Source organism: Micromys minutus (genome assembly GCF_963924665.1).
Source record: "Micromys minutus genome assembly, chromosome: 15".
Taxonomy (NCBI): domain Eukaryota; kingdom Metazoa; phylum Chordata; class Mammalia; order Rodentia; family Muridae; genus Micromys; species Micromys minutus.
Window position 1 is genome coordinate 1,679,289 of NC_137984.1, and position 23,588 is coordinate 1,702,876.

Here is a 23,588-nt window from a genome sequence, read left to right on the forward strand (position 1 = left end):
GGCTTATAACAAAATGTATTACTAAAGTTTGTTGTTTTGTTAATTGAAAATGCAATGGAAAGTAAATTGTTTTTTCTTTCTTTTTTCCCCCTTGGATTAGTATGAAAGCAAGGTAAAATTTAAATTTATGCATGCCTTCTTCAAGTGCATGGCTGGGGAGATGCAGCTTTGTGGGTTCAGCAGCAGTGCCAAGGCACAGCAACACCCATGTAGTTGCTTCCACAGTAGATTTCAGGAACAAATGATACTCAAGAGTCCTCACGCTTCCCAGCACTTAAGGAGCCTGTGCTTACCCACCATCACTTGGGTTACAGTGTCTGTCGTTTCACCAGCTCTAAGGAAATTTCACAGCTTACTTCTTCAAACACCTGGCACAGTTCCTGCCAGTGGCAGCTGGTCAGTCAAGCTTATGGATATAGTCTAATTCTGTGGAACCATAGTTAGATGGCTTCCAGACCAGCCACCTTAAGCTTGGTCTCCCTTGTGCTGTGCTAGTTGCTCAGCAAGCCACCTATGCTGCCAAATGCTTAGCACTGCCTTCTCGCTTTTTGCCGGCCTGCAAATATGCATTTACATGGCCACTGGACTTCTTGTCCAAGCTGCTTGTTTATCATCATATGGAAAACTATCTATGGAGATATATGAAAACAACCTCTGAAGATACCATGTTTCAAGCAAATATTTGAGTTAAGAGTAGAGGGATTTAAGTATAGTTTCTCCACAGCTTTTTAGAAAACTTCACATCCATTCCTGCTGGCAGATATTAGTAAGAATGATCAGCCTTGCAAGTAGCTGATCCAATCCTGGAGATAGCTGGCTGACCCTGGCCAAAGCCAAAGGTGTTTTGGCATTCCAAGAGCCTAATTGTGCCAGATTTCTGAACAAGAGATAATGAAGCTAAAATGGTCTAGGAGATGTTTAAAGCAAAGACCACATTTTAATATCAGAAACTAGAGCACATTGAATGTAGGAGAAATAATCAGTCGTCTTTTTTGTTTTTTTATTACATCATTCTGACACTAGTCATGCCCTGTTTGCAAAGATGGGTAAAAGGCAAAGACAGAACATTCAGTGGATAAACATACAGATAAACAAAACTGCAGATTATCACTGTGTCGCTTTGTAGTTGTTGTGCGTGAGTGGTGAGCCTCAGGAAGGAGACCTGCGGTCACCTTAGGAAGCAACTCACTGACTGTACTGTGTCTCCTCTCCTGGGACTTTCACAATGTTCACTTTGCCAAATCATTACATTTGGAAAAGGATCTTAGTATTTCCATGAAAGAAGCTTGGTGTGGTTTACTGTATTGACAAAACTCCCCTCAACCCAGGAATTCCCATAGACCTGTCCTCCTCTGACAAATCAGAGGCAACTGAGCACAGGAAATAAAGTCCACCATCCCTTTCACTTTTCCATGATGATAAGCAAGAGCCCTTCCCTCCAGCTGCCCATGTTCTTTATAATTACTCACTGATGGAACAGAAGAGGACCTTGGGGACCACTGACGATGATCAAAGGAAATAAAGAAGTTCCAGAAAGGGGTGGAGCTGGAGAACAGAAAAAACACTTGACAAGAAATAAATCACCTGGTACAGACTGCCAGGGTCCAATTTGCTCTCCCACCTGTTTTTCCTCATGCCATGTGCTTTTTATAAAGATGAAAACTTGAAATTTGGCATCAAGGGATGCTGAAAGGAGAATTAATCATTAGCCTATCAAGTACAATATTGATGTCGATTACACACTTTCCAGATGCTCATTAACAGTATGAAATGAAAAATTACAATTTTTACCCTTATATTTCGACAACTCTTCAATGTAGTAGCTACTAACTATGGAGGCCATTTAACTTTAAAATACACAATATTAACATTACTCAGCTTCTCCTTCACACAAAGTACATTGCAAGTCCCAGTAGCCACATATGCCTGGGAACTATGAATTGGACAGTATAGAGCAGGCGTGTCTATCTTCACAGAGTTCTGCTATCATAGACCTGAGAGATGTCATCACCATTCCCATCCTGTCTGTATGTGTCAACTGTACATCTAGATGTGCTGTGCTCAACAGTACATCCAGACTTTACTCATAGACACTACAGCTAGTATGTCTACTTATACGTACAAGGATGAAATCCTAGAGAAATCAGATCACTTGGTCAATATCAAATAATCTAAGCAAAATGTTAGAGTTAAAGGCAAGGAACTAATTTCTAATTGACTTAAAATTTTTGGCATGCTTGCTGTGTCTTTGGATGTAGTGAGCAGAAAGCAAGCATTCAAGTGTGGTTTGGGTGGAGACGATATCAACCATATTAAAAGAATTATTTTACATTAGGTTGCCTTATTTTGTAATGGCATACATATACATACACACATTTGCATACACATACTTTCTCATGCATATGCACATGTACATACATATACACAAATTCTCTCACACACATATGCAAACATATCCACATGTATGTGTGCATGCACACACACACACACACACACACACACACACACACATACCTCTAGAGCTTCAAGAAGATTTCAAGTAAACATTTTCAAATATTCTTCCTAAATGTCAAACAAGACTTTTAAGAGCTTTTTGTAAATAATTGAATTATTTCATCCATGCAATCATCTGCTCTTTAGTGAAAACAAGGAGCAAGAAGCACTTATTTCATTAAGCATGTGAAGCATTAATAAATGAGTTGATTTCTGGGCCTCATATTAAAATCCTGGAAAGTGGAGTTTATCTTAGAACAGCATCAGAATTCTTGGTGCAGAGTGATGCCGACTTGCTCTCAATCCTGCCATCACATATCCGAAATCAGGGTTTGCTGAGTGCACGTGTGTGCATGTGCACCTTGATAGACATGCTCTTGCCTGTGTGTGTGTGTTTGCTCCACATGGCTCTCTCCATTGCTCAGAGTCTACACTGCCCCCCATCTAATGAAACTTCTTTTGTTCTCCATTTGACCACGCAATAGGCCAGAAGTCAATGTGAAAAAGTACTCCGGCTGCCTCAAAGACATTGAAATTTCCAGAACTCCTTACAATATCCTCAGCAGTCCTGACTATGTTGGTGTGACCAAAGGCTGTTCACTGGAGGTTGGTCTGTTTTACAGGTTCTATAACATTTTTATATCATACTTCACTTACATAACATGAGGGCTTTTGCTAGAATTGTTCCCTTGTTAGTATGTGTTAGACTTGTACTGATCTTTTCTTAGTCATGCATACATGACAGAGTGACACAAAAGCATTCTACCAATCACTGCAATGGAAGAGCCAAAATGGTACTCCACTTTCCAAATCACATACTACTTAAGTATAAAGCAGGTACCTTTCATATGACTAGCTCCTCTGTTTGGGTCTCTCTCTTCCTTTCCACTAATGCTATTTCTCGGTTTTGTCATCTTTCCTAAATTCATTTCCTTTTTCCATGTTGTGCAGCCTGATTACCATTAGCCTAGAATAGATTAATAGTTCACACAGACAGTAGTAGCATCACCCACCCTCCCACCGGTGTATGGCATCTTGCTCACACCTTTGAAATTATGTCTGTTTCGAGTCTGCAAAGACTCTTGTGATAGATGTGAAATCTCCAATGCCTCAGAATCTCTTCTTTGTTGCTAATGATGCAGCCTAGGGATGACCACTCGATAGTGACTCTTCAATTTTGGCCCATCAGTGTGAGAAAACATGCCGAGCATCACTTTTATCTCCTAAAAATATCTATGGCTATAACTAAAGATGACCAGAAAACACAAGCAAGAATTTTATGGAAAGTCTATAATAATGAGATTTTAAAATAAGAAAATGTTGAACCTATAAAAAAAACAAAGTTTTTGTTTACCTACTATGTTAAACTATTCCTTATGATAGATTCCTCCAACCCACGTCATTTTGAGTCACTCCAGAAGAAAGGACAGGGAGCCAGAAAGAGTAAATTTGCCTTCTGAGCAGTGGGATTTCAAGAGTGGAACAGACCTGTCTGGGTCTTCCTAGCTACAGGGTTTGTGTGAAATGGCCACAGACTCCTATACCAAACTTAATGAGAAAGGAAGAAATACAGAAAGCATTAAAACTCTAGTCATCCATACTGTCTTCTAGAGGAAACATTTATTGAGAGTTTAAATCTTCAATGTCTAAACTCTCATCTGCAGTCAAAAAAAGCCTTTTTTCCACTAGAGTGGAAAGCTGCCCAGAGCAATGAACTGGACAGGCTGTGTGCACAACAAAAGTATGTATGTAAAGGCATTCCAGAATCAAGAATCTTTGGCTAAAATCGGACACAGGAATTTAATATGGATATAAATTACAAAGTCTGTGCAGTAGTTTTACCTGACCCATCTAAAACTGTGAAATTTGAAAAATCAGAAGAGAGAGTAGATGTTATTAACTACTCTTTACCAGCCTCTTGTACCATTCAGTGAGCTTGGATCCTATTGGTGGAAGGGAGCTGGGATAGCCCACATGAAAGGAATTTTTTGCTTTTACTCAAAAACCAAACCAAATAATAAACTAGAAAAGACAAAACCCAAGACACTTAAAAATGAATATTTTAGGTCACTTAAATACCTATGTCATGGTTTTGCTGAAATAGGTGCCAACACTTTCAGAATGTATAACTCCTCCAGATATTACAAGTGATGATAAACAATCTTTATTGGCAGAAAAAAATCTCTATTTAAAAAGAGATGTTGCAGGACCAGAGAGATAACTCAGCAGTTAACTGCCTGTTCTGCTCTTGAAGAGAAATGCCTATGGTTCCCACAGAATATGACTCAAAACTGCCTTTACCTTCAGCACAAGGTACAACTAGGGTTCTCTTCTGACCTCTGTAGTCATTGTGTTCACATGCACAATACACCCCCCCCCACACACACACAAAAACAACTTAGATTTAAAGACAATCTAACTAAAAGATAACTCAGTCTAAATATAAAAAGATAGAAGGGAGGAGGAAGACAAGTTGTAGAAAATAAAGTTTATGAAGAGATGAGATCTGTGTATAGATCTCTACATGCTTCTTCATGGGACGCAGATTACTTTCTGCTCTTTGTACTGTAAGTTTCTGAAGCATGGGTATATAAATTGTTTGGTCAACAACAAAATGGTGATATTTTTATTATGAAAAAAGCAGACATGAAACATTTGGTTTATTTGTTTTTAACAACTAGGTTGTATCTCGAAAATTATTCGAAAGAATATTGTACTCTTTGTATGAATGAACCTTTTCCCCATTGGCTCATCATGATGAAGAATGTAGAACACACACACACACACACACACACACACACACACACACACACACATCTTTAAAACTTTAAAAGAAATTAAGTTGTTACTACATACTCAAGAGTTTTAAAAAAGACAGCAAGGTAGATTTAAACCAAAAGAAAGTTTCACCTACAAATAATCTTCCCCATTTCATGTCAGTAGTTCTATATGTAAAACAGAGGGAATACTTTTTCAATTTTAAACTGATCTGTTCTGAAGATAAATGGTTTGAAACAGTATTTCTTCAGCTTCAGCTGTTCTTAAGCTTCCAGTGTGACTATAGATTGTCATGCTTCCTAAAATTACACTAATTTTGTAATCATGTTGAATTTTCTGAGGAAGGAGGTGGTGTGGAGAAATTAGTTCCTCATTTCTAACAATTGCTCTACTTTTTCCTCAACAGAATGTTTATACAGTTAGTTTCCCCAAGCCTGGTTTTGTGGAGCTTGCTGCAGTGTCCATTGATGTCGGAACAGATATCAATCTGTCCTTCAGTACCAGAAACGAATCTGGGATCATTATTTTGGGAAGTGGAGGAACACTCACACCACCCAGGAGAAAACGAAGACAAACTACACAGGTACCTTCACAGCCATAAGACATTTTTCCCCTCGCTTTCTGTTATTTTTATTAAAATTTTTATTGGATATTTTTATTTACATTTTAAATTTTATCCTATTTCCTGATTTCTTTTAATAAATACCCAATCCCATCCCCCTCCCACTGCTTCTATGAGGGTGCTCCCCAACCCACCCATAAACCCACCTTCTCCCATCTCCCTGCTGTGACATTACTCTACCCTGGGGAATAAAGCCTAGAATAATTAAGAGCTTCTCCTACCATTGATGCCCAACAAGGCCATCCTCTGCTACAGGTGCAGCTGGAGCTATGGGTCTGTCCGTGTACTCTTTGGATGGTGTTTATCCCTAGGAGATCTAGTTGGTTGGTATTCTTGTTCTTACAAGGTTGCAAACCCCTTCAGCTCCTTCAATCCTTTCTCTAATTCCTTCATTGGGGAGCCACGTTCTTCGTTCAATGGTTGGCTGTGAGCATCCGCCTCTGTATTTGTCATGTTCTGGCAGAGCCTCTCAGGAGACAGCTATATCAGGCTGCTGTCAGCATGCACTTCTTGGCATCAGCAATAATGTCTGGATTTGGTAACTGTAGATGGGCTGGATCCCCAGGTGGGGCAGTCACTGGGTAGTCTTTCCTTCAGTCACTGCTTCACACTTTGTCTTTGTATTTCTTTCTGTGAATATTTTTGTTCCCTCTTCTAAGAAGGACTGAAGCATTCATACTTTGATTTTCCTTCTTTTTAAGCTTCATACGTCTCTAAAATGTATCTTGGGTAATACAATCTTTTTGGGCTAATATCCACTTATCAATGAGTACATACCATTTGGTTGTTTCATTTTGTTTTGTTTTGTTGTTGTAATTGGTTTACCTAACTTAGGATATTTTCATGTTCTATCCATTTGCCTAAAAATTTTATGAAGTTGGTGTTTTTAACAGCTGAGGAATATTCCACTGTGGAAAATGTACCACATTTTTCTGTGTTGACTCCTCTGTTGAAGGACATCTTGGTTCTTTCCAGCTTCTGGTAATTATAAGTAAGGCTGCTATGAGCATAGTGGAGCATGTGTCCTTGCTATATGTTGGAACAACTTTTGGATATATGCCCAGGAGTGGAATAGCTGGGTCTTCAGGTAGTACTATGTCCAGTTTTCTGAGGAACCTCCAGACTGATTTCCAGAGTGGTTGTGACAGCTTACAACCCCACTAACAGAAGAGAAATGTTCCTGTTTCTCCACATCCTCATCAGCATCTACTGTCACCCGAGTTTTTATCTTAGCCATTCTGACTGGTGTGAGGTGGAATCTCAAGGTTGTTTTGATTTGTATTTCCCTGATGACTGAGGATGTTGAACATTTCTTTAGCTGCTTCTAGGCCATTTGATATTCCTCAGTTGAGAATTTTTTGTTTAGATTTGCCCCCCCCCCCTTTTATGATGGTTATTTAATTATCTGGAGTCTAACTTCTTGAGTTCTTTGTATATATTTGATATTAGCCCTCTATCAGATGTAGGATTAGCAAAGATCTTTTTCCATTCTGTTGATTGCTGCTTTGTCCTAATGACAGTGTTCTTTGCCTTACAGAAGCTTTGCAATTTTATGAGGTCCCATTTGCCAATTCTTGATCTTAGAGCATAAGCTATTGGTGTTCTGTTCAGGAAAATTTCCTCAGTGCCCATGGGTTTGAGACTCTTCCCCACTTTCTCCTCTATTAGTTTGAGTGTATCTGGTTTTATGTGAAGGTCCTTGATCCACTTAGACTTGAGCTTTGTACAGGGTGATAAGCATGAATCAGTTTCTTTCTTCCATATGCTAACTACCAGTTGGACCATCATCATTTGTTGAAAATGCTATCTTTATTATACTATATGGTTTTAGCTCCTTTGTCAAAGATCAAGTGACCATAGGTGTGCGTGCGTGTGTGTGTGTGTGTGTGTGTGTGTGTGTGTGTGTGTGTGTGGGTGGGTGTGTTCATTCTAGGTCTTCAATTCTATTCATCTATCTTCCTGTCTCTGAACCAATAGCATATGGTTTTTACCACTATTGATTTGTAATACAGTTTGACATCATAGATGGTGATTCCCCCAGCAATTCATTTATAGTTGAGAATAGTTTTTATTATGCTGTGCTTTTTGTTATTCCAAATGCATTTGCAAATTGCTTTAACTCTATGAATAATTGAGTTTGAATTTTGACGGGGATTACAATGGATCTCTAGATTGCTTTTGGCATGATTGCCATGTTTACTATAATAATTCTGCCAATCCATGAGCACAGGAGATCTTTCCATCTTCTGAGATCTCAATTTCTTTCTTCAGAGACTTGATGTTTTTGTCATACAGAATCTTCACTTGCTTGGTTAGAGTCACACCAAGGTATCATTATATTATTTGTGTCTATTATGAAGGGTGTAATTTTCCTAATTTCTTTTTCAGCCTGTTTATCATTTGAATAGAAGAAGGCTACTGATTTCTTTGAGTTAATTTTATATCCAGTCACTTTGGTGAAGTTGTTTATCAGGTTTAGAAGTTTTCTGGTAGAATTTTTGAGGTCACTTAAGTATACTATCATATCATCTACCAATAGTGATATTTTGACTTCTTCCTTTCCAATTTGTATAACTTTGAACTCCTTTTGTGGTCTAATTTCTCTGGCTAGGACTTCAGTTACTATATTGAGTAGGTGGGGAGAGAGTGAGCAGCCTTGTCTAGTCACTGATCTTAGTGGGGTTGCGTCTAGTTTCTCACCATCAGTTTTATATTAACTACTGACTTGTTCTATATTGCTTTGACTGTGTTTAGGTATGCCCCTGAATTCATCATTTTTCTAAGATTTTTAATATAAAGAGGTTTTGAATTTTGTCAAATGCTTTCTCAGCATCTAGTGAGATGAGCATATTAGTTTTTATTTTTTTGATTTTATTTATATAGTAGAATTCGTTGATTGATTTCAGTATATTGAACCATACCTGCATCCCTAGGATAAAGCCTACTTGATCATGATGGATGATCATTTTCATGTATTCTTTGATTCAGTTTGCAAGAATTTTATTTATTATTTTTCCATTGATATTTATAAGGAAATTTGATCTGAAGTTTTCTTTGTTGGGTCTTTGTGTGGTTTTGGTGTAAGCATAATTGTAGCTTCATAGAAAGAATTGGGTAGTGTTATATCTGTTTCTATTTTGTTGAATAGTTTGAAGAGTATTGGTATTAGGTCTTCTATGAAAGTCTGGTAGAATTCTGCACTAAACCCATCTTGTCCTGGGATTTTTTTTTGGGGGGAGGGGTTGAAGACTTTTAATGACTGCTTCTTTTTCTTTAGGGATTATTGGACTGTTTAGATGGTTATCTGATTTATTTAATTTTCTTACCTGGTGTCTGTCTAGAAAATTGCCCATTTCATTCAGATTTTCCAGTTTTGTTGAGTATAGGCATTTGTGGTAAGATATGATAATATTTTCATTTTCCTTTGTTTTTGTTGTTATGTCTTCCTTTTCATTTCTGATTTTTTTAAATTGGATACTCTCTCTGGTTCCCTCTGGTTAGTCCAGCTAAGGGTTTATCTATCTTGTTGATTTTTCTCAAAGTAACAGCTTCTATTTTTGCTGATTCTTTGTATAGTTGTTTGTCTTTGCATCGTTGACTACAGCCCTGAGTTTGATTATTTACTGCCATCTACTCCTCTTGGGTATATTTGCTTCTTTTTATTCTAGAGTTTTTAGATTGCTGCCAAGCTGCCAGTATATGCTCTTTCTAGTTTCTTTTTGGAGGTGCTCAGAGCTATAAGTTTTCCTCTTAGCACTGCTTTCATTGTGTCCCATAAGTTTGGGTGTGTTGTACCTTCATTTTTATTACACTCTAAAAAGTCTTTAATGTCTTTCTTTATTTCTTCCTTGACCAAGTTATCATTGAGTGTTGTTTAGCTTCCATTTGTATGTGGACTTTCTGTCATTTTTGTGGTTATTGAAGACCAGTCTTAGTCCATGGTGTTCTGATAGGATGCATGGGATTACTTTAATCATTTTGTATCTGTAGGGGCCTGTTTTGTGACTGATTATACGGTCAATTTTGGAAAGTACCATGAGGTGTTTAGTAGGTATATTTTTTTTGTTTTAGTGTGAATGTCTTATGCATATCTTTCAGATCCATTTGGTTCATAACTTCTGTTTTTTATTTGATCTCTTTTTAGTTTCTGTTTCTATGATCTGTCCATTGTTGATTCCCCTCACCTTTGAAGGGTAGGGAGATGTTAAGTTTGTGAAATGTATACCTCAAAAAGCACCATTTAATTGGTTTATAGCTTAGCCTTGAATAACTTATTTTGACTATAATCTTGGTTGACTCGAGACAGACCATTCTTAGAAGAATCATAGCTATTACCAAGTAAGGTATGATCACATGAATAGACAAACAGCTTTACAAATATAACTTTGAATATGAAAACACCTTACAGATGAGATAATGACTTTTTTAATTAGATGTCAATATGTGTATATGTGTTTGTAGGGAGGGATATGTTATGTTTATGCACAAGTGTGTGTTATAGGCATGCTAGTGTCTAAGTGTGAAGGTCAAAGTTTAGCAGCTGTCAATCTTCGGTTTGGAAACCAAGTCTCACACTGGTCTAGAACTCACCAACTAGGCTGCCTGGCCAGGACATCCCATGCATCTGCTTGTACCCACTTCCTCAGTGCTAGAATCATAGGCTTATCCCAGTACACCTGGAGTTTTTTCTTTAAACATGGATTCTAGGAATTGAACTGAAGTTTTCCTCAAGCTTGCAAAGTAAGTACATTATCAACAGAGCTATCTCCTAGGACTTGACTGGAGACCTTTTACATTGTAAAATTTTAATATTGAATAAATATTAATAGTTCTTATTTCTTTCTCTAAAACACAATTATACCTACAATAAAAGATTAAGAGGAGCAAACACTGCATAACCATAAGCATCTCAAGAATGCAGTGATGATGGAATGAGGTGGTCCAGTAGGGTAAAGTCCTTGCTGGCTGATGGATTGTCTGGGTTTGATTCCCTAGGGCCTACATGGTGAAAGAATAGAATGAGCTGAAGTATTCTTCTCACTCTTGCATTTCAACCTTGTGTTATGGCCCAAAGTGCCCCATGCACATACACATACAACAAATAAATATATACAATTCTTCATGAAATTATAATTTAATATTTTAAAATTAAAAATCATACAACCATCTCAAGAGATTAATGAAAAACATTAATTTAACAATATTCGGGATTTTAAAAAAATACACAGAGTGAACTAAGAGGAAAAAACATTCTATCTGTGAAAAGCTGAGGGCCATCGGTCCTGACGGAAGAGTGCCATAGACATGAGACATGCTGTAAAATGAGACCCAAGAAAGGACAGCTGCTTCATTTTTATCACCTTCTCTACTGCAGCAGCAACAACAAAAATAAGTAGCTAGATAACAAAAGGAACTGTATGTATTAAACATAAACACAGCAATTGAACATAGTTAAAAAAACTGTAAAATGTTATTGAAAGTCATTAAAGTCATCCTCAATGAATTCATGTTTATCTTTCTAAGAAAGAAAAACTTATTAAAAATATGTCAATTTTCCCTAATATGATGTACAAAATTTAATTTCAGTAAGAATATCATTTTTTGGTACTTTCTTGCCAATTATAGCATGTTGTTCTTTTTATTATTATTTATATTCAAGATCAAATGCACCAAAACTCCTGAAAAAAAGGACTATGATGGTAGGATATCAGATGTTAGCTCTTTCTAAGCTAGAGACTTAAACTGTAATAATATGCTCATTCCTGGAAAATTCTGTCCTAGTAATTAATACAGAATCGAGAAGACAGGATATGGCCTAAAGGTGGTAACCCAGCCAGCTCAGTCAACCAACAGAGTCTCAATGGAGGAAGTGGCGAGTGAAATATTGACACTTTAATTTTAATTGACTTTAAATTTAATTTTAAATTTCATTTTAACTGAAAAAATACAATTAAAGAACACTATAATATGACTCCAGCCAGTGCTGACGCTGAAGCGCGTCTATTTTTTCCCAAATCAGCATTTATACCATTCTAGGTACTTGCAGAGAATAGAGTGAGTTCTTAGATCAGAGACAAAGTAATCAAACAAGGCAATAAACAAAGCTCCCTGGTCACTGTTTCTAGAGTCTTATCAGGATGACCAAGATAAAAGGAATGCCACACATTCCTATGCTGAGGTTACCTTGAGCTTTGTATTAGCCCAATGTAAATATTCTTCCCTGAGCCCAGTGACAAGTGCTTGCAAAATATCTAGAAGCAGCCCCTGTGCACAAGGTGGTATCCCAGACCATTCTATACAGACACTTCTATAATGAAGCAATTTCGACTTTGTATCAAACTGAAAAAAATCAGTTACCAGAAAATTTAAAATGTAAATATGGAGGTAAATGCAAGTTTAGAAGAAAATAACTCAGCATGGTGGCACACCCCTTTGATTCTAGCAGTCAGGAGGCAGAAGCAAGCAATCTGTCTGAGTTTAGAACTAGCCTGGTCTACATCATGAGTTTGAGAAAAAAAATGTCTCTCCCCTCCATCTATATATTATACATACATACATACATATGATTTATTTATATATATATATATATATATATATATATATATGTATATATATATATATATATATATATATATATATATATATATATATATATTATCCATCTAGTCTATGTATAGATATATATTATATGGGTAGATAGTTTTGGTGTTTCTGATCTTTTGGAAGAGATTTACTAAACAAAAGTATAGGTATGGCCACATAATATTAAAACTCCTTATTCATCAAACAGTACAAAATACAAGCATCTGCTTAAAAACATTTAGTAACCATGATATGAAAAAAAAATTTACAAAAATCAAGATGCAACTAAAACATGTGCAGTAATGATCGGATCTGACCAGACATTTCACAGAAGAGAAAGAACGAAAGATATAAAACTATTTTTTAAACTGTCAACATTGAGATAACAAAAGAAGGCATTTTTAATCCACACTAGATTCTATATCCACTGAGTGAAACACACTATGAAATACAATAATGCCAAGTACTGGCAAGGCTTTGATAAAGGCCTACTGCTGTGGACAGAGGAAACCAGTACAGTTGCTCTGGTGACTTGGTTGGATACCTTCTATAAAGGGTACTGCATGTGTACTCTACAAGCCAGCTATGGTGTACAGACCCAAACACGGGTGTAGGTATGCAATGAGGTACAAAAATGCCCCCAAGGAACAAGTCTTATTTATAACAGGTAAGAAAAAAGGTACCCAAATGTTCAACAGTTAGAGAAAAGAGCAGTAAACTGGTGTTTTGGCTTAATGGTGTAGAAAGCAGTAGTAGCAAGGGATGGATTACAATGTAACAAGACCATAGGGATGAATGAGAACTATGTAGCAAAAGAGACACAATAACTCCTCTTGCATAGGTGTATGTCAGAAGAAACAGTTGAGCATATTATTTACAGATACATATGTGAATCCTCAAAAATCATTTTTAAAATCTTGGCATAATAAGTTCTATATTAGTGGTAGCTCTGAGATGGGTCATAAAGAAGCTCATGGTATATAACGTTAGGTTCTTAAACTGCATGGTAGATTACCACAGATTTGACTGGCGCACAAACATGTCTTCAGCATTACATAAATGCATCATGTGGACCAGGTTAGTCAGGATGAAACATTTTCAAGGGGCTGCAGAGATGGCTTGAGTTCTTGCAGAGGAGCCCAGTGATGGCTCCTAACCACTTCTTACTCCTATTCCAGAAGATCTGATGATGTCAGGCAGACCCCTGAACTCACAGACATACCTATACACAAATGTGCATGCATATGCACACACACACACACACACATATATACATATATATATATATATATAATTTAAATTTTTAATTCTTAATTTTTTTTTTGACACATAGAGGAAGACAAGTAATATTTAACTTCTCTCTTAAGAGTAATAATCATTGGTGGGATTTCTTATATTTATTCAAATTCTTCATCTTCTAATCCTGAAGATTAAAAATCTCTTCTCACTTTTGCAACTGATACTTGGCTTATATTGAAATTGAGAACCAAACCAAACATTCTTAAAATTTTACTATAGGACATTTCTCCCCTTGGTTACTACCAGTAATTAAATTCCTCTCAGCAATGGATAAATGTTTTAAGTCACCAAATTTCAGGTAAGTTCTTAAAATAGAATGTGTTTCTGTTAAGACAATTAACAAAAAGATAAGTACTAAATTGCAAAGATCATCAAAGATAAATTTAATGCCCCAAACATTTAATAATAATAAATGTCTAGCGTTTAAAAATCACATAATAGTTATCTTCGAAAGAAAACAGAGTTTAAATTGTCCAAGTATGCTGTGAATCAGTGAAGCCTAAATGAAGATATTTTTTGTGAAACCTAAAAGTCAACATATCTAGAATGTTATTAGTGATTGTGTTGCTTTACATATATTTGTGATATTAAACAATCAGATAAAATAGTTTTTGAGTGGGTAGCTTGTGAGGTGGTGAGGGGTAGCCCTGAGCACATTGTGTACTGGGCACATACTGCATTGGTATTCTTGTGAATTATTGAAGAGAAGGTAATGCTGATGGAAAAACATCTTCATAACTCATGGAAGACAGGATAGTCACTGTACATCAGGGGCCCCAGTCTTCATCAGGGCATAGGAAAGGAAGAACACCTAACAGCAGCTCCTGGCACAAGAACTGCACCCAAGCTCCCTGGAGCTCATAATCCCATATCAAAGGCATACTGGTTGCTATGGTAACAGAGACAAGAAGAAAGCAGGGATGTTTGTGGAAGGAAAATTGTCTTCCTTCTTTCTAACTGTGGGAGAGAAGTTACATGTCTGTGGCAGTGATCTATTTCACCAGCTTGCAGACAAATTAACATCTGAGCACTTAAATGCCATGCAATTGAGTCAAACGAAATTTCTTGAAACTGGCTACCCACTCATGAGGACAATCGAGAATGACTTTGTTGACATCCTTTGTTTCCTGTAAGTTAGAGGGCAAGGCTAAGCAGAACTATTATGTTGAACATGAGAAACTTGTCAGAGAACTGATATTAACATATCCAACTACTCCCTTACACTGAACAAGAAAAATGGTAATGATTTTAAAAAGACATTCCCTTTGTCCTCATCCACTCTGTTTGAGTAAATATTGAGAGGCTAGGGTATAAATTAATGGGTAAGGACCCCTGCAGAAGACCTGAGTTCAAATCCCTATGATGTACATGAGTAGCCAGATGTGGTATAAGAACCTATGACCCAGAACTATGGGAGTCAGGAAGAGGATTGTTGCTGGGGACTTGATGGATGGTGGCCGAGCCATCAGTTCAGTGAGAGGACCTGTGCACAATGAGTAAGAATGTTAGAGCAGATGACATAATACCATCACTACAGCTGCCCCATGTGCAGTGTCATGGACAACTCCTGTTTAATCTCCAATGCCTTTGTTGTTTTCCTGCAGGCTTATTATGCCATATTCCTCAACAAGGGCCGCCTGGAAGTGCATCTCTCCTCAGGGACACGAACAATGAGGAAAATTGTCATCAAACCCGAGCCAAACTTCTTTCATGATGGGAGAGAACATTCTGTCCATGTGGAAAGAACCAGAGGGTAATTAGAAACAGAGCAATTGCTGCTGCCATAGCTAATGTGAACCCCCTTTGCCAACACAGCTCTCTGCCCAAACCACCTGTGTGGACAGACCACACACAGCCAGTTGTGACCATTCACTGGTGTCTTCTTCCTTGTGTTTTTTGTTTGGGAACCTCTGGGAGTTATATTCATGTTTCCCTTCTGCATGGTTTCTTCTTACCACTTTGCATCTTATTCACCAATGCATCTTCTCAAGCTATAAAGAAAAATCCCTCTTTCTGCATGTCACCAACAGTCACTTCTCTAATAAGGTAGCCAGGATGGCTCAGATCCAGTCAGAAACCTTTGGCTGCCGCCAGCTAGTTCATTCAGGTTCCAAGCCAGTTATGGCAGTCGCTTAGAAACTTGCCACAAGACAGTAGTGTTGAGATGTATGGAGCCTCTTAGGGGTGTTCTTCATCCCTGTCTTTTCTCTAAAGGGTGCAGGGCCCTGTAGTGGCTTTCTGGGAGAAATGGGTCAAAGCAGAAAAGAAAGGTGACCATCTGCAATCATTTATAGTGGCCACTTCTCTACAGATGTGCTGGGATACTTGTCCTGATCCCTGAGCGAGAGAATCTTCCTTAAGCAAATAAACTGGTCCCTCATTTCTGCACGCTGCTTAGTGCTTACTCTATTGGGAACATCATCAGTGTTCTTCATCAAAGTACTATGGAACAGTTCAGAGATGTACTTAGTTCAGAAGGACAATGGGAGAAAAACTCAGAAGCCTAGGAACTTGAGGCCTCAGACCTCTAGACCAGAAGCCACTTATTAAACCAGAGGCAGAGAAAAGTATTGGAAATCTAATGTGATGAAAATTCACAGCACAGAGCGCCCCAGAGAAAGCAGCAAGAGCATAGATGCACAGCGATGGTCCAAAGCAGCTGCTAGCAGGAATCAGAGGTCTCGATTGCTAAGCAACCTCTTGTATTGGTTTAGATCAGTAAGGAGGACTTTGTTTCTACATAACTAATAAAGCCTTGGCTAGTTTGCTTTGTTGTTATGATATGGAGCATTTGCTTGTGGGTTGAATTAATACTAAGCATTTGTGCTGTGTCTAGACTGACGGGTTTTTAAACTATGATTTAGCAACGAGTGACCAATATTCAGAAAACTCAGAAGTTTTACTGGTTTAATAGCAAGGTATCTCAGCCAGGGTGTCTGGTGGAGAGGGGAGCAACTAGCTTTTCTCACTTAATGCTTGCTGAGTACTTTAGAATACCAATTTTACTTGTCTTCTCATCTAGATTTTGGGCAACTTGCCAAATGTTACTTCTTCTCTGTGGGAAGGACATTGTATCAGTCCTTAGATCTCAAATTATTTCAACAAAGAAATGTAGATTTTAGAAACATAGGTGACCAAAATTCACCAAGAGTGTGTTTATTTTAAAGAGAAGGAATTTAGAAATTCTAAAAGGCATCACCCTGTTATGTTAAGGTGTCCTTTTAACAGGTGTTTTTTCAAGAAGGGAATTTTATTATGTCAGCCTCACAGATGTCTGCCATCAATCCAACCTTCATTTGATTAAACTCTGTATACAACACATCTCTGAAAACTGGTCACTCGGTTAATTAGCCATATAAACAAACAGGTTTGCAATTCATTGTTAATTACAAGATGATGTGTTAGACATATGACTGTGTGGTTATCTAATTTCTATGCCCAAAGAGGAACCTGTTTGTTCCTGTGTCCCCCTTGGCACCTCAAGGTCAAAACACAGTCATTGTCTACTCTAGAAGCAAACACCACTAACAACACTAAACATCAACTGCAAACTACACTCAGAAAAAGTGTACTGCTTCCTACAGCAGTTTTAAGGAATTCACTGTGCCACATTCTAGGCCTAGGCATTTAACCCTTCTACATTGTGTGTGAGTGGTGTATTAATGCCCTTTCATCGCAAATGAGAAAACATTACATAATCTGCCTCAAGTTGCATAGTAGAGACAAGAGCCAGGTTTAAAACAAATTATAACCAGCCCAAATGCTTCGTCTGTGCTTGGTCTGCTATTTATTCTTACACATTGGGGACTTGAAAGATTTATATTCCTAGGTATTGAATATGATATCCTATTACTAATTTGAAAATACTTGCTTTCTCCCAATGCTTTCCATATGCTAAAGCTCAATCATTATTTCCTAAAGTCCAGAATAATGTGGTAACTGTAAGAAGCATTCTTAAATTATTTGGATTTTTACCAAATTATGAGACAAACTTCTCAAGGCTGACCTCTTCCCTTTGGCTTTGTTTTAGCCCCTACCACTTCACTTTCTGTCTACCTCTTTTTTTCCGGGGAAAGAAGCTCAGTCATTGTGTTAACTAATTTTCTTATACCCAGCAATCGCTACCTTTCCTGACTGCTTTTTTTTTTTAAATCTCCCCTACAGTCTACCCTAGGGACATTAGTTCTAATGGACAAAAACTTTAAAACCCTAAGAGCTGAAAGAGCCAGTTGGGTGGCTAGGATAAAGGGCTGGGTTGAGTCTGTCCTGTCTCTGTAAAAGCATTCAGTATACATTTATAGAATATAGCTAAAGAACAACACATGAAATTTTAAGAAGTTGGGACTTCCAGAGGTCATGATTCACATGTAGCAATCCAGACATTGTCTCTTTTAGCATTCAGTATATGTCAATTAAAAAATCATTTTACTTTCCATGTAAGTTACAAATACTTTTTAAAACCTTCCTCCACATACACAATTTCCTAAGACTTGAGAATTTATTGGACACATTTTGCAAATAAGGAACAAAGTATAAGAATAAAATACCTAAGAAATTATAGAATCAACCACTGAAATTATAAAATAGTTAGCTTTGTTTTCACAATACTAAGAGAATTTATTACAGCATTTTTACCTAAAGCAACCTATCAGTTAAAAGTTATAAATGAGGGGCTGGAGAGCACATACTACTCTTGGGAAGGACCAAAGTTTGGTTCCCAGTGCCCATATCCCATGGCTTACAACCACAGGGAATGCCAACTCCAGGGCATCCCAGTGCCTTCTTTTCCATTCCAGAGTCCTCACAGTCACTCTCGGATACACGTATGCAGAGACAAACATACATACACATAATTAAAGATACAGTGAATCTCTAAAAATAACATAACTATACCAAATTATCACACCAGAATGGATGTATTGTTAATAGCCTTATCTAAAAAGGAATTGCATCCGTTGTTTATATTTAATGTTTCCTGAATGTGAAATGTGAGGAAAACCCAACTGGAGTCTTCTAGCAGTGTTCCTATTATGTGCCATAGCCTCGAGACAAACTCTTAATTAATGTATTCCGCTGTTTGAAGTAAGCATGTTTAATCTCCATTTTATAAATGAATAAAATGAAACTAAGCATGATTAAATAACTTGCCCAAGGTCATGCTGCTAGGAAGACTTCACATTAATACTGAATTCCAATCTGGCTTCCTAGAGGCTCACATTCCTTCTGCATTACAGTGTGGGAAGCCCTATTGTGCTGCCTGGATTGAGCAGGACTGTTAGTGAATCTACCTTATCAAGAGACAGGGCCTTATTCTTTAACACTCTAATGACGATGAAATGTTAATGTTTCTTAATAGTGGATTAAATCTGCAGCTAAATCCTCAGGAGCTCTGTTCTGCATGTTAGGAAAACACTGCTTTAGCATGAGAAAAAGTTGGGGAAAGATGCTTCTCAGCAAGTCTCTCACATCTGGAGGTGAGTGGCTGTCTCACTCTTACAAACCACCATCATTCCAGGCAATGAAGTTGTACCTCCAGTTTTTGCCAAAATATTCTTTCAGTCTTTTCTTAAAAACAAACAAAAGTCCTCCCTAGTTTTGAAACAAAGCTTTACTGTGCCTCTACACCCCTCTTAACTGTGCCATTTCAAGCCATGACTAAGTTTATTTTGTTCTATTTTCTTATGTTGGAATTAGACCAAAATGGATCCAGTGTTCAGTTGTAAGTCCTAATATGTCTTAATTTATTCCAGCTCGATCACCTTGATCTCCCTTTTCCCTCTCTCTCCTTCAGATCCCTCCATTGTTAGCAAATATCAATTAATATGGCATTCACTTAAATCTCATCTTAAGATTAAGACTAAATTCTCCATAATCCATTTACAGTCTGTCTGTGATGGCGAGCAGAATTCTAGTCACTATTTGGACCAAGCTCAAAACCTGCCTGTACAAAGAAAAAAAGAAAACGCCTTTGGTCATTTTCATCATTAGAACTCCATTCCTTGGTTCTTTGCCTTTGGATCCAAGGATTGTTGTGGATAAGTAGTATGCAGTTCTCAATTAGTAGTGTGTGAGTAATCACTCATAAGCAAATTAGGGAAATTAATGAAACAGCCACTGAGGAAAATCACTGCAAGGAACAATTAGCTTGGTGTTCTGGCCTGCCTCTTCTATTCAAAAGCCAGCAGCTACATTCTTTATAAAATGTACTGTAAGTGTTTGCTGTTGAATTCCTGCAATCTAAGCTCTCAGGAGGATATTTTGTCCCCTAGCAAGAAGATAATAGCTGCACAAACCAAGACACAAAGAGCCAAACAAAATGCAACCCATACTGTGCCAAACTCACAGATCCTTATCCGATTAGACATTGTGCTTGCTATACATCCCTGCAGCAGGCCTCTCTTCTTGCAGAATGTGTGTTGGGCTGCAAACCTGTGTTGCTACCTGCATCAGAGACACATGGCATGACTGTGCAATTTCTGAGTTTCAGTAGACTTTCAGTCCGAGTTAATGAGCAAGGCATGACACAAAGCCCTAGCAAACAATGGTGCTTGTTAGTTCCTTGGTGCCTAGGTCCATCTTAGAAGCTATGGGAGGTCTAATAGGACAGACATGGCTATAAAATTCTAGCTGTTGATGGGATGAGAAACCATGGGTTCAAAGCCAGGTTGAGTAACATATCTAGACCTGTTATCAACAATAGTTATAAGGACAGCATAATAGGAAAATAAATTCCTGGGAGTAAAGAGTATGGGTGGCAGGAAAGACATTTCTAATGGTACTTGGTCTTTAAATGTTTTATCAGAATCTTCACTGTTCAAATTGATGAAGACAGAAGACATATGCAAAACCTGACAGAGGAGCAGCCCATCAAAGTGAAAAAGCTCTTTGTCGGGGGTGCTCCTCCTGAATTCCAGCCCTCCCCACTCAGGAATATCCCGGCTTTTCAAGGCTGTGTGTGGAACCTTGTAATTAACTCCATGTAAGTGACCCGCATTTCTGCTTCCCAGTTGCTTTAAAATTTAATATGAAGATCCCAGTGGCATCTGCATTATCTAAAACAACAATAAGAAAGAGACAATGAAGACCTTTCATTTAAACCTGGAATTCTACCCTGGCCATTTCGAGGTAGGGTTAGGGACTGATATAACTGTGAAGAAAGAGGACAATGAAAAATAAGATAAACTTTCATTTTGATTGTGTCTCTTTAGCCCCATGGACTTTGCACAGCCTATAGCCTTCAAAAATGCTGACATTGGCCGCTGTACCTATCCAAAGCCACTGGAAGATGAAGATGAAGCAGTTCCAGTGGACGTTATTGTCCAGCCTCAGCCATTGCCTACCCCTGCCTTCCCTTTCTCAGCCCCCACCACGGTACATGTAAGTGTTGACATAGATACTGCTTTGGAACCTTCTTGTTTGAGCCATTTTCAGAAGGGAAGTTGTTGGACCGGGATCCTGTGTATAAAACCCAGCCTCCTCATGTCTTCTTTGGATTGCTTTTATTTTCATATCTAGCCCTTGAATTTTGATGTTCATAAACTAGAACTAATTTCCCACTGAAAAACGGAAGAGGACGGAGATTTTCAGAATTTAGATTCAAAGTCATTTATAACACCGATTCCCAGAGATAATTGTGTCAGTGTTTGGTCCCTTTGAATTTTATACACACACCTCATATAATCTGGGAGCTTAAGTTTTAAAAATGGTAATTCATAATCACAACTGTCTATATCACATAAATGTATGTTCGTGTCTAACATGATTTTTCCATTACACATATACACAAAGGGAGTCATACAACATACACCACAGTACAAGAGGTAGGATATCCTTGGTGAAAACCTCTGGTACAGTTATCCAGCACCTAATCCCAGGTCTCCTACCTACTAGCTTAATGAATGTGGGGGAGGGGGGAACAAAGCTAGTTAGCCAAGCAAGGCCCCAGGTACCTAACTTGTAAAGTACAAATATAAACAACCCAGTTGACAGACTTCATCAGCATTTCAGAAGATAGTTTCTAAATACCTGAAGTCAACTAGTGGTATACTAATTGTTGGTATTTTCAAGACTTACCCACAATGTGCCCACATCTAGCTAAAGTTCTACCCAATGTGATGTATAGTTCTCCTAACATCTCTGTGAAACACGAAATGGCATCCCTCTTTCAGTAGGTTGGGTGAGATTTTGCGATCTGAAGTTTACTCACAAGTTCACTCAAACACGTGTCAGGAGGTCAGGGTCTAAGTCTCTGTAAGTCATTGTTAGTGGATTTCTAGTTTTCACTGTTAGAAGCTAGGAGGAACCAAGTACATCTGAGAATTAAAGTCCTTCATCGCAGCTCATTATTTTATTAGAATTCCAGCAGGAAACCATTAAGCCAGGAGACAGGTGAGATAAGGGTCTCACCTGTGTCAGAATTGCTTTTTCCAGAAGTTACTGCAGCTTCACCATAACATCAAAGGTGATCCATGTCACTGCATTCCAGAGCAAATATATCAATTGCAGTTCTGATCCATGGCTAATAATGGTTGAAGCACGTGTGGTCTTAAGATTTTGAAAACAGTTGAATACAGCATCCTTTAGATTATTCTTTAGTTGGTTATTTGTCACTCACAATGTTTATTACATGGCCAACCAAATAATTATTCAGAAAAACTGATTATTTGCTGAGTCAGCATTTAAGCCTCTGGAAAAACGAGTTTTCCAGCACTAGAATTTTTATCATAAAACTATAAAATGGCTATATTTAATCAATATTCTCATGATAATATAAAAAGCAAAGGGTAGGGTTATATGTGAGGCTTTGAAAATTATTATTTTATAAGATATTTATCTTTACTTATTTGTATTTATTATTAGAAACATTTTTATCCCGGTCTTTAAAAATAGAAATGTGTAGGGTCACCAATTAACAACCGGGAGACTGTGGTCAAGTGGGGTGATTTCCCCAGGGGTACTGCTGAGATCTGCCACATGGATGCTTTCCAATACAAGCATCAACTAGTTGGCTCCTAATTAGTGATCATGTTTGGTCAAACAAACCTGTTGTCAGTAGATTTTAACTTTGTGTGTTGGTTTGTTTGGGGTGAGATAGAGAAGACCATGTAGCCCCTACAGACCATTTCCTTGTGAAATGAATAACCCACTTTATGCTTAATTCATTGTTAGCCATCCAAAATGACACAACACTTCCGAACTGTTATCTCATCTGACAGCGCCAGAACCTAGCTAGCATCCTCCGTGCTTCTCTCCTATGATACACCTCACTCAAGTCTAGGATATTCCTGTACATTCTAAAACTTTCACTTTAAGGGGACCCTCGACCACATCACTTTAGTTTCTGAAGAACACAGTTTAAAAAAAATGGAGACTTTTACAAATGAGTTTTCTTAGAACCTCTTATTCTAATTCTGGTTTTCATTTCCTCTTAGCAAAGAGATTTAATGTTTTCAAAAAACAAACAAACAAACAACATCATTCTTAGTAGACAACATTGATGCCAAGGGCTTGAGGAGAAACTTAGCTTGTTGATCAGGAAGAACCACATAATGAGCAGAAAAGAGCTTAGAGATCCCAGCTCTTTTCTAGTTATGGCATAATGCATATGAATATTTGCCTGCCTGTATGTATGTATATGTACCACGTAACACATAAGGTTGAAAGGAAGGTCCTAGGTCCTTTAGAACTGAAGATGAGGACAGTTGGGTCATTGTATAGATGCTGGGAATTGGAAACAGGGTCTTCTGCAAGGACAGTGGTCATAACTTCTAAGCCATCTTTCCAGCACAGAAATTTTAAGTCGTGGCTCCATGAG

General features: G+C 37.8%; 1 protein-coding gene across 1 annotated transcript in view; it reads left to right on the plus strand.

The window, feature by feature from the left end:
* LAMA2 (laminin subunit alpha 2) overlaps positions 1-23,588 on the plus strand; it is a 551,725-nt gene that overhangs the window by 512,288 nt on the left and 15,849 nt on the right. The window contains exons 52-56 of the mRNA XM_080929510.1: positions 2,979-3,099; positions 5,678-5,854; positions 15,379-15,527; positions 20,577-20,753; positions 20,983-21,151. Coding sequence (XP_080785636.1) covers positions 2,979-3,099; positions 5,678-5,854; positions 15,379-15,527; positions 20,577-20,753; positions 20,983-21,151 — 793 coding nt within the window. The remainder of the gene's footprint in view (positions 1-2,978; positions 3,100-5,677; positions 5,855-15,378; positions 15,528-20,576; positions 20,754-20,982; positions 21,152-23,588) is intronic.